The 13384-nt window shown below is 62.8% G+C and overlaps 1 protein-coding gene across 3 annotated transcripts in view; it reads right to left on the bottom strand.

Moving 5' to 3' along the window:
- The window catches only part of LOC116958156 (zinc finger MYM-type protein 3-like), a 266666-nt gene continuing 253282 nt past the window's right edge, over positions 1-13384 (bottom strand). For 2 of the 3 annotated variants that reach the window (XM_076055902.1, XM_076055903.1), the window contains one exon: positions 1-7450. In XM_076055902.1, the coding sequence (XP_075912017.1) occupies positions 6145-7450 (1306 nt within the window). In that variant the 3' untranslated portion in view covers positions 1-6144. The remainder of the gene's footprint in view (positions 7451-13384) is intronic. The other variant, XR_012930617.1, reaches the window with a different exon arrangement.

Below are 13384 nucleotides of genomic sequence, written 5' to 3'. Positions count from 1 at the left end.
TCTAAATCTGTACAAGTTTATTACTGAAATGGTGAGGGGAATCTCGGAGGAAGGGGAGGTGACTCCCGCCTCCAAAAAAGAAAATCAAAAATCGCGTCCACAACAACGGAACGGCCGCCAACTCAGAGCGGGTGACGTAAACTATCCACCGTCAACATCATCACATCAAATAAACAATCATTCAAATATTACGATAACCTCACGTTTCCCTCTTCAACCGTCCCGCATCAGCTAACTCTCGCGCCTCACCGCTTATAAAATATTACTTTAAAAAAAACCTCGTCAGGTGGATTTAGACAGAGATGGTAGAGAGGGGTGGGGTAGGGGGGGTAGAGGGGGTGGAGTGAGGTGGGGTAGGGTAGAGTGGGGTAGGGTGGGGTAGGGTAGAGGGGGTGGAGTGAGGTGGGGTAGGGTGGGGTAGAGGGGGTGGGGTGGGGTAGGGTGGGGTAGAGGGGGTGGGGTGGGGTAGGGTGGGGTAGAGGGGGTGGGGTAGAGAGGGTGGGGTAGAGGGGGTGGGTGGGGTAGGGTAGAGGGGGTGGGGTGGGGTAGAGGGGGTGGGGTGGGGTAGGGTGGGGTAGAGGGGGTGGGGTAGAGGGGGTGGGGTAGAGGGGGTGGGTGGGGTAGGGTAGAGGGGGTGGGGTGGGGTAGAGGGGGTGGGGTGGGGTAGGGTGGGGTAGAGGGGGTGGGGTAGAGGGGGTGGGTGGGGTAGGGTGGGGTGGGGTGGGGTAGAGTGGGGTGGGGTAGAGGGGGTGGGGTAGAGGAGGTGGGGTGGGGTGGGGTAGAGGGGGTAGGGTGGGGTAGAGTGTGGTGTGGTAGAGGGGGTAGGGTGGGTAGTGTGGCGTGGGCTATAAAAAGGCGACACTTAAAAAGCTGCCACTTCACGTGGCAGCCTCAGAAGTGCACCTAGCCTGGCACGGGCGCCGTGGCGACGTCTCCGCCACTTAGTGGCGACTGGCGGCTGCCGGCTACGCCGAGACCGTGACCACGAAGATCCCATCCCGCGCCTCGTGTCCGTCCCGTGCTTGCCCGAGGCTGCGCTAGCGAACCCAAGTCCCGGGGGGCTCCGCCTCCCGTCGCGAACGTTCGGCTCACGAACTTTCAGAGGCACGAACAAAAAGCCGCAGGTCCAGGTGCAGTCTTGTCCCGGGGTTTGTAAGTTCAACCGCCCGGCGCCAGAGATGGCGGCGGTGGTGGCGTCTACATCTGCAGAACGTGAAGAGCCAGTGGCATCTACATCTGCAGAACGTGAAGAACCAGTGGCATCTACATCTGCAGAACGTGAAGAGCCAGTGGCATCTACAGAACGTGAAGAACCAGTGGCATCTACAGAACATGAAGAACCAGTGGTATCTACATCTGTAGAAAGTGAAGAACCAGTGGCATCTACATCTACAGAACGTGAAGAACCAGCGACATCTACATCTGCAGGACTTGAAGAATCAGCGGCATCTACATCTGCAGAACGTGAAGAACCAGCGGCATCTACATCTGCAGAACGTGAAGAACCAGTGGCATCTACATCTGCAGAACGTGAAGAACCAGTGGCATCTACATCTGCAGAACGTGAAGAACCAGTGGCATCTACAGAACGTGAAGAACCAGTGGCATCTACATCTGCAGAACGTGAAGAACCAGTGGCATCTACATCTGCAGAATGTGAAGAACCAGTGGCATCTACATCTACAGAATGTGAAGAACCAGTGGCGTCTACATCTGCAGAACGTGAAGAACCAGTGGCATCTACATCTGCAGAACGTGAAGAACCAGTGGCATCTACATGTACAGAACGTGAAGAACCAGTGGCATCTACATCTGCAGAACGTGAATAACCAGTGGCATCTACAGCTACAGAACGTGAAGAACCAGTGGCATCTACATCTACAGAACGTGAAGAACCAGTGGCATCTACAGAACGTAAAGAACCAGTGGCATCTACATCTGCAGAACGTAAAGAACCAGTGGCATCTGCAGAACGTGAAGAACCAGTGGCATCTACATCTGCAGAACGTGAAGAACCAGTGGCATCTACAGAACGTGAAGAACCAGTGGCATCTACATCTGCAGAACGTGAAGAACCAGTGGCATCTACATCTGCAGAACGTGAAGAACCAGTGGCATCTACATCTGCAGAACGTGAAGAACCAGTGGCATCTACATCTGCAGAACGTGAAGAACCAGTGGCATCTACATCTGCAGAACGTGAAGAACCAGTGGCATCTACAGCTACAGAACGTGAAGAACCAGTGGCATCTACATCTGCAGAACGTGAAGAACCAGTGACATCTACATCTGCAGAACGTGAAGAACCAGTGGCATCTACATCTGCAGAACGTGAAGAACCAGTGGCATCTACATCTGCAGAACGTGAAGAACCAGTGGCATCTACATCTGCAGAACGTGAAGAACCAGTGGCATCTACATCTGCAGAACGTGAAGAACCAGTGGCATCTACATCTGCAGAACGTGAAGAACCAGTGGCATCTACAGAACGTGAAGAACCAGTGGCATCTACATCTGCAGAACGTGAAGAACCAGTGGCATCTACATCTGCAGAATGTGAAGAACCAGTGGCATCTACATCTACAGAACGTGAAGAACCAGTGGCATCTACAGAACGTGAAGAACCAGTGGCATCTACATCTGCAGAACGTAAAGAACCAGTGGCATCTGCAGAACGTGAAGAACCAGTGGCATCTACATCTGCAGAACGTGAAGAACCAGTGGCATCTACAGAACGTGAAGAACCAGTGGCATCTACATCTGCAGAACGTGAAGAACCAGTGGCATCTACATCTGCAGAATGTGAAGAACCAGTGGCATCTACATCTGCAGAACGTGAAGAACCAGTGGCATCTACAGAACGTGAAGAACCAGTGGCATCTACATCTGCAGAACGTGAAGAACCAGTGGCATCTACATCTGCAGAATGTGAAGAACCAGTGGCATCTACATCTGCAGAATGTGAAGAACCAGTGGCATCTACATCTACAGAACGTGAAGAACCAGTGGCATCTACAGAACGTGAAGAACCAGTGGCATCTACATCTGCAGAACGTGAAGTACCAGTGGCATCTACATCTACAGAACGTTAAGAACCAGTGGCATCTACATCTACAGAACGTTAAGAACCAGTGGCATCTACATCTGCAGAACGTGAAGAACCAGTGGCATCTACATCTGCAGAACGTTAATAACCAGCGACATCTACATCTGCAGGACGTGAAGAATCAGCGGCATCTACATCTGCAGAACGTGAAGAACCAGTGGCATCTACATCTGCAGAATGTGTAGAACCAGCGGCATCTACATCCACAGGAGATTGTACAACTTTTAAAGCCATTCCCCTGTGCTTAGTGTGCACGCCGTACAACACGTTTGGAATCTACAGGAGTAAAGTTGGGCCTTACGAACAAAGTGCCTCTGGAACCGAACTCGTTGGTAAGTAGAGGCGTCCCCTGTACTGCGTTCTGCCAAGGTCACCGTACCCATCACACAGAGTGGCTCGCCACAAATGAAGCGTACGATAGCCTTGGCTGCCCATCTCGTGAGAGGAGTGTAAACCATCACCACGCGATGCTCCGCTCATCCTCGTACAGACGCGGGTGGGTGAGCCAGTGGGTGGGTGGGTGGATGATTGAGTGGGTGGGTGGGTGGATGATTGAGTGGGTGGGTGGGTGGATGATTGAGTGTGTGGGGTGACTGTGTGGGTGAGTCAGTGGGTGAGTGGCTGAGTGGGTGAGTGGCTGTGTGGGCGAGTGGCTGTGTGGGTGAGTGGCTGTGTGGGCGAGTGGCTGTGTGGGCGAGTCAGTGGGTGAGTGGCTGAGTGGGTGAGTGGCTGTGTGGGCGAGTGGCTGAGTGGGCGAGTGGCTGTGTGGGCGAGTGGCTGTGTGGGTGAGTCAGTGAGTGAGTGGTGGGCGAGTGGCCGTGTGGGCGAGTGGCCGTGTGGGCGAGTGGCCGTGTGGGCGAGTGGCCGCGTGGGTGAGTCAGTGAGTGAGTGGTGGGCGAGTGGCCGTGTGGGCGAGTGGCCGTGTGGGCGAGTGGCCGTTTGGGCGAGTGGCCGTGTGGGCGAGTCAGTGAGTGAGTGGTGGGCGAGTGGCCGTGTGGGCGAGTGGCTGTTTGTGTTCGTCTGGAACGTTCTTCCCTTCCTCTGTGAGTAAGCCACTGGGAGCTACGCTGCACTTACACATCAACATCATCATCGTCGAGACTGACAAACTCATTTCTCTTAGAGCTGCTGCTGCTGCTGCTGGTTGTTGTTGTGTAGGTTATTGTCCTTCCCCGCCCCCCGCGCACCTCCGATTAGCGCAGTTGGCTACGTGCGGCGGTGCCACGAGAAGTTCTGCTTTGCGTCCGTCCCGCTCGCTCTCGAAGCGAGGGCTGCCATTCAGCGCAGGAAGAGGACGCCCAAAAAGAAACAATAAAACGTTCAACAAAAAAATTCCAGTGTCGTGAGAATCACAACCCCCCGCCGGTCTGTGCGAGTCCGTGGGTCGCTCTCTGCGAGTCTACGGGTCGCTTATAAGAGTCTGTGTATGCCAGTCTGTGGGTCTCTGTGAGAGTCTGTGGGTCTCCGTGTGAGTCTGTGGGTCTCTGTGTGAGTCTGTGGGTCTCTGTGTGAGTCTGTGGGTCTCCGTGTGAGTCTGTGTGTATGCCAGTCTGTGGGTCTCTGTGAGAGTCTGTGGGTCTCCGTGTGAGTCTGTGGGTCTCTGTGTGAGTCTGTGGGTCTATGTATGCCAATCTGTGGGTCTCCGTGTGAGTCTGTGGGTCTCCGTGTGAGTCTGTGGGTCTATGTATGCCTCTGAGGGTCTACATGTGAGTCTGTGGGTCTCCGTGCGAGTCTGTGGGTCTATGTATGCTAGTCTGAGTGTCTAGTGTGAGTCTGTGGGTCTATGTATGCTAGTCTGAGTGTCTAGTGTGAGTCTGTGGGTCTATGTATGATAGTCTGAGGGTCTGTGTGAGTCTGTGGGTCTATGTATGCCAGTCTGTGGGTCTCCGTGTGAGTCTGTGGGTCTCCGTGTGAGTCTGTGGGTCTATGTATGCCTCTGAGGGTCTACATGTGAGTCTGTGGGTCTCCGTGCGAGTCTGTGGGTCTATGTATGCTAGTCTGAGTGTCTAGTGTGAGTCTGTGGGTCTATGTATGCTAGTCTGAGTGTCTAGTGTGAGTCTGTGGGTCTATGTATGATAGTCTGAGGGTCTGTGCGAGTCTGTGGGTCTATGTATGCTAGTCTGAGTGTCTAGTGTGAGTCTGTGGGTCTATGTATGCTAGTCTGAGTGTCTAGTGTGAGTCTGTGGGTCTATGTATGCTAGTCTGAGTGTCTAGTGTGAGTCTGTGGGTCTATGTATGATAGTCTGAGGGTCTGTGCGAGTCTGTGGGTCTATGTATGCTAGTCTGAGTGTCTAGTGTGAGTCTGTGGGTCTATGTATGCTAGTCTGAGTGTCTAGTGTGAGTCTGTGGGTCTATGTATGATAGTCTGAGGGTCTGTGCGAGTCTGTGGGTCTCCGTGTGAGTCTGTGGGTCTATGTATGCTAGTCTGAGTGTCTAGTGTGAGTCTGTGGGTCTCCGTGTGAGTCTGTGGGTCTATGTATGCTAGTCTGAGTGTCTAGTGTGAGTCTGTGGGTCTATGTATGCTAGTCTGAGGGTCTAGTGTGAGTCTGTGGGTCTATGTATGCTAGTCTGAGTGTCTATTGTGAGTCTGTGGGTCTCTGTGTGAGTCTGTGGGTCTCCGTGTGAGTCTGTGGGTCTCCGTGTGAGTAGTCTGTGGGTCTCCGTGTGAGTAGTCTGTGGGTCTCCGTGTGAGTCTGTGGGTCTCCGTGTGAGTAGTCTGTGGGTCTCCGTGTGAGTAGTCTGTGGGTCTCCGTGTGAGTCTGTGGGTCTCCGTGTGAGTCTGTGGGTCTCCGTGTGAGTCTGTGAGTCTGTGGATCTCCGTGTGAGTCTGTGGGTCTCCGTGTGAGTCTGTGGGTCTCTGTGTGAGTCTGTGGGTCTATGTATGCCAGTCTGTGGGTCTCCGTGAGTCTGTGGGTCTCCGTGTGAGACTGTGAGTCTGTGGGTCTCCGTGTGAGTAGTCTGTGGGTCTCCGTGTGAGTCTGTCACCACAGCCACCAGCACCACCACTCTCCCGTAGCTCCACGTCCCATAACCCCTCTTCAGAAAGCAGCGCCTCCATCACCGTCACCGCCATCATCACCGTCACCGCCATCGTCACCGCCACCATCACCGCCACCGTCACCGTCACCGCCACCATCACCACCGTCACCGCCTCCATCACCGCCTCCATCACCGTCATCATCACCGTCACCGCCATCACCGCCACCATCACCGCCGTCACCGCCACCATCACCGCCGTCACCCTTCACCACAAATGCCACCATCCTCCTCTTCCGCCTCCTCCTGCCTCCCGTGCGAGCCACTGCCTCCACCTCCGCCTCCTCCATCAACTCCTCCATCAACTCCTCATCCTCGTCCACCTCCACCACCGGCGACTTGACGCACTTCCTCCTCCGCCTCTCCGTGGGGGGCCCCTCCGTGCCGTGGAGGGGGGGGGCGGCGGCGGCGTCACCGTCCGTGGCTGGGGCTGGCTGGGGGTTCTTCCTGGGTCGGCCACGCCGTCGTTTCTTGGGTGGCTCCTCCACTCCGGCGCCGCCACCACCACCACCGCCACCACCGCCACCATCACCGCCACCACCGCCACCATCACCACCACCACCAGTGGCACCACCATCACCACCACCGGCGGCACCACCACCACCACCGGCACCACCACCACCACCACCACCGGCACCACCACCACCACCACCAGTGGCACCACCACCACCATCACCACCACCAGTGGCACCACCAACACCACCATGCAGCAACCACGATTCTTCACCGCAGCCACCCACAGACGTCGCAGCGGCCGCTGCCGCCGGCGGTGATGCCGGCGATGCCGGTGCTGCTGATGCTGCTGCTCCTCCTCCTGCTGCTGCTGATGCTACTGGCGGTGCTGCTGCTGCTGCTGCTGGTGGTGCTGCTGGCGGTGATGCCAGTGCTGGCGGTGATGCCGGTAAAGCTGCTGCTGCTGCTACTGGCGGTGCTACCGGTGATGGTGATGCTACTGGCGGCGATGCCAGGTCACGATCCAAAGTTAATGACGGATCCTCCTCCTCCTCCTCCTGCTCCTCCTCCTGCTCCTGCCGCTGGCGCTCGGCACCGCCACCGTCGGCGGCCGCCGCGTCGGTGACGGTGGCGGGCGGCGAGGAGGCGGCGGAGGCGGCGGAGGCGGTGGAGGCAGTGGAGGCGGAGGAGGCGGTGGAGCAGTGCACCTGGCGCACGCTGGTGATGCGCGCTAGCATGGTGGCCAGCAGCGCCGGCTGCAGCGGCCGCTGTGCGTACCACAGGGGGCTGTCGGGGACACAAGCGAGCTCCGGCTGCAGGTACAGGACGTCGTTACGGCTCTTGGCGGCCTCGGGGCTGGGACGGGGGAGGTGGGGGGTGGGTGGGGAGGTGGGAGGAGGTGGGAGGAGGTAGAACTTGTAGAATCATACGGGGCACCGTGACGGGTTGGCCTGTGTCTCACCCCCCGTGTCTCACCCCCCGTGTCTCACCCCCCGTGTCTCTCCCCCCGTGTCTCTCCTCCCCGTGTCTCACCCCCCGTGTCTCACCCCCCGTGTCTCTCCCACCGTGTCTCTCCTCCCCGTGTCTCACCCCCCGTGTCTCACCCCCCGTGTCTCACCCCCCGTGTCTCTCCCCCCGTGTCTCTCCCACCGTGTCTCTCCTCCCCGTGTCTCACCCCCCGTGTCTCACCCCCCGTGTCTCTCCCCCCGTGTCTCTCCCCCCGTGTCTCTCCCCCCGTGTCTCTCCCCCCGTGTCTCTCCCCCCCGTGTCTCTCCCCCCGTGTCTCACCCCCCGTGTCTCACCCCCCGTGTCTCTCCCCCCGTGTCTCTCCTCCCCGTGTCTCACCCCCCGTGTCTCACCCCCCGTGTCTCTCCCACCGTGTCTCTCCTCCCCGTGTCTCACCCCCCGTGTCTCACCCCCCGTGTCTCTCCCCCGTGTCTCTCCCCCCGTGTCTCTCCCCCCGTGTCTCTCCCCCCGTGTCTCTCCCCCCCGTGTCTCTCCCCCCGTGTCTCACCCCCCGTGTCTCTCCCCCCGTGTCTCTCCCCCCGTGTCTCTCCCCCCGTGTCTCACCCCCCGTGTCTCACCCCCCGTGTCTCTCCCCCCGTGTCTCTCCCCCCGTGTCTCTCCCCCCCGTGTCTCTCCCCCCGTGTCTCACCCCCCGTGTCTCTCCCCCCGTGTCTCTCCCCCCGTGTCTCTCCCCCCGTGTCTCACCCCCCGTGTCTCACCCCCCGTGTCTCACCCCCCGTGTCTCTCCCCCCGTGTCTCTCCTCCCCGTGTCTCACCCCCCGTGTCTCACCCCCCGTGTCTCTCCCACCGTGTCTCTCCTCCCCGTGTCTCACCCCCCGTGTCTCACCCCCCGTGTCTCTCCCCCCGTGTCTCTCCCCCCGTGTCTCTCCCCCCCGTGTCTCACCCCCCGTGTCTCTCCCCCCGTGTCTCTCCCCCCCGTGTCTCACCCCCCGTGTCTCTCCCCCCGTGTCTCTCCCCCCGTGTCTCTCCCCCCCGTGTCTCTCCCCCCGTGTCTCACCCCCCGTCTCTCTCCCCCCGTGTCTCTCCCCCCGTGTCTCTCCCCCCCGTGTCTCTCCCCCCGTGTCTCTCCCCCCCGTGTCTCTCCCCCCGTGTCTCTCCCCCCCGTGTCTCTCCCCCCGTGTCTCACCCCCCGTGTCTCTCCCCCCGTGTCTCTCCCCCGTGTCTCTTCCCCCGTGTCTCACCCCCCGTGGCTCTCCCCCCGTGTCTCACCCCCCGTGTCTCTCCCACCGTGTCTCTCCCCCCCGTGTCTCTCCCCCCGTGTCTCACCCCCCGTGTCTCTCCCACCGTGTCTCACCCCCCGTGTCTCACCCCCCGTGTCTCACCCCCCCGTGTCTCTCCCCCCGTGTCTCTCCCCCCCGTGTCTCACCCCCCGTGTCTCTCCCCCCGTGTCTCTCCCCCCGTGTCTCTCCCCCCGTGTCTCTCCCACCGTGTCTCTCCCCCCGTGTCTCTACCCCGTCTCTCTCCCCCCGTGTCTCTCCCCCCGTGTCTCTCCCCCCGTGTCTCTCCCCCCGTGTCTCTCCCCCCCCGTGTCTCTCCCCCCGTGTCTCTCCCCGTGTCTCACCCCCCGTGTCTCACCCCCCGTGTCTCACCCCCCGTGTCTCTCCCCCCGTGTCTCTCCCCCCGTGTCTCTCCCCCCCGTGTCTCACCCCCCGTGTCTCTCCCCCCGTGTCTCTCCCCCCGTGTCTCTCCCCCCGTGTCTCTCCCACCGTGTCTCTCCCCCCGTGTCTCTCCCCCCGTGTCTCTCCCCCCGTGTCTCTCCCCCCCCGTGTCTCTCCCCCCGTGTCTCTCCCCGTGTCTCTCCCCCCGTGTCTCACCCCCCGTGTCTCACCCCGCGTGTCTCTCCCCCCGTGTCTCACCCCCCGTGTCTCTCCCCCGTGTCTCTCCCCCCGTGTCTCACCCCCCGTGTCTCACCCCCCGTGTCTCTCCCCCCGTGTCTCACCCCCCGTGTCTCACCCCCCGTGTCTCTCCCCCCGTGTCTCTCCCCCCGTGTCTCTCCCCCCGTGTCTCACCCCCCGTGTCTCTCCCCCCGTGTCTCTCCCCCGGTGTCTCACCCCCCGTGTCTCACCCCCCGTGTCTCACCCCCCGTGTCTCACCCCCCGTGTCTCACCCCCCGTGTCTCTCCCCCCGTGTCTCTCCCACCGTGTCTCTCCCACCGTGTCTCACCCCCCGTGGCTCACCCCCCCGTGTCTCTCCCCCCGTGTCTCTCCCCCCCGTGTCTCTCCCCCCGTGTCTCTCCCCCCCGTGTCTCTCCCCCCGTGTCTCACCCCCCGTGTCTCTCCCCCCGTGTCTCTCCCCCCCGTGTCTCTCCCCCCGTGTCTCACCCCCCGTGTCTCTCCCCCCGTGTCTCTCCCCCCGTGTCTCTCCCCCCCGTGTCTCTCCCCCCGTGTCTCACCCCCCGTCTCTCTCCCCCCGTGTCTCTCCCCCCGTGTCTCTCCCCCCGTGTCTCTCCCCCCGTGTCTCTCCCCCCGTGTCTCTCCCCCCCGTGTCTCTCCCCCCCGTGTCTCTCCCCCCGTGTCTCACCCCCCGTGTCTCTCCCCCCGTGTCTCTCCCCCGTGTCTCTTCCCCCGTGTCTCACCCCCCGTGTCTCTCCCCCCGTGTCTCACCCCCCGTGTCTCTCCCACCGTGTCTCTCCCCCCGTGTCTCTCCCCCCGTGTCTCACCCCCCGTGTCTCTCCCACCGTGTCTCACCCCCCGTGTCTCACCCCCCGTGTCTCACCCCCCCGTGTCTCTCCCCCCGTGTCTCTCCCCCCCGTGTCTCACCCCCCGTGTCTCTCCCCCCGTGTCTCTCCCCCCGTGTCTCTCCCCCCGTGTCTCTCCCACCGTGTCTCTCCCCCCGTGTCTCTACCCCGTCTCTCTCCCCCCGTGTCTCTCCCCCCGTGTCTCTCCCCCCGTGTCTCTCCCCCCGTGTCTCTCCCCCCCCGTGTCTCTCCCCCCGTGTCTCTCCCCGTGTCTCTCCCCCCGTGTCTCACCCCCCGTGTCTCACCCCCCGTGTCTCTCCCCCCGTGTCTCACCCCCCGTGTCTCTCCCCCCGTGTCTCTCCCCCCGTGTCTCTCCCCCCCGTGTCTCACCCCCCGTGTCTCTCCCCCCGTGTCTCTCCCCCCGTGTCTCTCCCCCCGTGTCTCTCCCACCGTGTCTCTCCCCCCGTGTCTCTACCCCGTCTCTCTCCCCCCGTGTCTCTCCCCCCGTGTCTCTCCCCCCGTGTCTCTCCCCCCGTGTCTCTCCCCCCCCGTGTCTCTCCCCCCGTGTCTCTCCCCGTGTCTCTCCCCCCGTGTCTCACCCCCCGTGTCTCACCCCCCGTGTCTCACCCCCCGTGTCTCTCCCCCCGTGTCTCACCCCCCGTGTCTCACCCCCCGTGTCTCTCCCCCCGTGTCTCTCCCCCCGTGTCTCTCCCCCCGTGTCTCACCCCCCGTGTCTCTCCCCCCGTGTCTCTCCCCCGGTGTCTCACCCCCCGTGTCTCACCCCCCGTGTCTCACCCCCCGTGTCTCACCCCCCGTGTCTCACCCCCCGTGTCTCTCCCCCCGTGTCTCTCCCACCGTGTCTCTCCCACCGTGTCTCACCCCCCGTGTCTCACCCCCCCGTGTCTCTCCCCCCGTGTCTCTCCCCCCCGTGTCTCTCCCCCCGTGTCTCTCCCCCCCGTGTCTCTCCCCCCGTGTCTCACCCCCCGTGTCTCTCCCCCCGTGTCTCTCCCCCCCGTGTCTCTCCCCCCGTGTCTCACCCCCCGTGTCTCTCCCCCCGTGTCTCTCCCCCCGTGTATCTCCCCCCCGTGTCTCTCCCCCCGTGTCTCACCCCCCGTCTCTCTCCCCCCGTGTCTCTCCCCCCGTGTCTCTCCCCCCGTGTCTCTCCCCCCGTGTCTCTCCCCCCGTGTCTCTCCCCCCCGTGTCTCTCCCCCCGTGTCTCACCCCCCGTGTCTCTCCCCCCGTGTCTCTCCCCCGTGTCTCTTCCCCCGTGTCTCACCCCCCGTGTCTCTCCCCCCGTGTCTCACCCCCCGTGTCTCTCCCACCGTGTCTCTCCCCCCCGTGTCTCTCCCCCCGTGTCTCACCCCCCGTGTCTCTCCCACCGTGTCTCACCCCCCGTGTCTCACCCCCCGTGTCTCACCCCCCGTGTCTCTCCCCCCGTGTCTCTCCCCCCCGTGTCTCACCCCCCGTGTCTCTCCCCCCGTGTCTCTCCCCCCGTGTCTCTCCCCCCGTGTCTCTCCCACCGTGTCTCTCCCCCCGTGTCTCTACCCCATCTCTCTCCCCCCGTGTCTCTCCCCCCGTGTCTCTCCCCCTGTGTCTCTCCCCCCGTGTCTCTCCCCCCCCGTGTCTCTCCCCCCGTGTCTCTCCCCGTGTCTCTCCCCCCGTGTCTCACCCCCCGTGTCTCACCCCCCGTGTCTCTCCCCCCGTGTCTCTCCCCCCGTGTCTCTCCCCCCGTGTCTCTCCCCCCCGTGTCTCACCCCCCGTGTCTCACCCCCCGTGTCTCTCCCCCCGTGTCTCTCCCCCCGTGTCTCTCCCCCCGTGTCTCTCCCCCCGTGTCTCTACCCCGTCTCTCTCCCCCCGTGTCTCTCCCCCCGTGTCTCTCCCCCCGTGTCTCTCCCCCCGTGTCTCTCCCCCCCCGTGTCTCTCCCCCCGTGTCTCTCCCCGTGTCTCTCCCCCCGTGTCTCACCCCCCGTGTCTCACCCCCCGTGTCTCTCCCACCGTGTCTCACCCCCCGTGTCTCTCCCCCCGTGTCTCTCCCCCCGTGTCTCACCCCCCGTGTCTCACCCCCCGTGTCTCTCCTCCCCGTGTCTCTCCTCCCCGTGTCTCTCCCCCCGTGTCTCACCCCCCGTGTCTCACCCCCCGTGTCTCACCCCCCGTGTCTCTCCCCCCGTGTCTCTCCCCCCGTGTCTCACCCCCCGTGTCTCTCCCCCCGTGTCTCACCCCCCGTGTCTCTCCCCCCGTGTCTCTCCCCCCGTGTCTCTCCCCCCGTGTCTCACCCCCCGTGTCTCTCCCCCCGTGTCTCTCCCCCGGTGTCTCACCCCCCGTGTCTCACCCCCCGTGTCTCACCCCCCGTGTCTCACCCCCCGTGTCTCACCCCCCGTGTCTCACCCCCCGTGTCTCTCCCCCCGTGTCTCTCCCCCCGTGTCTCTCCCCCCGTGTCTCTCCCACCGTGTCTCTCCCACCGTGTCTCACCCCCCGTGTCTCACCCCCCCCGTCTCTCTCCCCCCGTGTCTCTCCCCCGTGTCTCTCCCCCCCCGTCTCTCTCCCCCCGTGTCTCTCCCCCGTGTCTCTCCCCCCCCGTGTCTCTCCCCCCGTGTCTCACCCCCCGTGTCTCACCCCCCGTGTCTCTCCCCCCGTGTCTCACCCCCCGTGTCTCACCCCCCGTGTCTCACCCCCCGTGTCTCACCCCCCGTGTCTCTCCCCCCGTGTCTCTCACCCCGTGTCTCTCCCACCGTGTCTCCCCCCCGTGTCTCTCCCCCCCGTCTCTCTCCCCCTGTGTCTCTCCCCGTGTCTCTCCCCCCGTCTCTCTCCCCCCGTGTCTCTCCCCCGTGTCTCTCCCCCCCGTGTCTCTCCCCCCGTGTCTCACCCCCCGTGTCTCACCCCCCGTGTCTCACCCCCCGTCTCTCCCCCCGTGTCTCACCCCCGTCTCTCTCCCACCCATGTCTCTCCCACCGTGTCTCTCCCCCCGTGTCTCACCCCCCGTGTCTCTCCCCCCGTGTCTCTCCCACCGTGTCTCTCCACCGTGTCTCCCCCCGTGTCTCTCCCCCCCCGTCTCTCTCCCCCTGCCTGTCTCTCCCCCGTGTCTCTCC

Source organism: Petromyzon marinus, chromosome 73 (assembly GCF_048934315.1).
Source record: "Petromyzon marinus isolate PM22_M1 ecotype Great Lakes invasive population chromosome 73, UKy_Petmar_22M1.pri1.0, whole genome shotgun sequence".
Taxonomy (NCBI): domain Eukaryota; kingdom Metazoa; phylum Chordata; class Hyperoartia; order Petromyzontiformes; family Petromyzontidae; genus Petromyzon; species Petromyzon marinus.
This window is presented reverse-complemented; position numbering and strand designations above follow the sequence as displayed.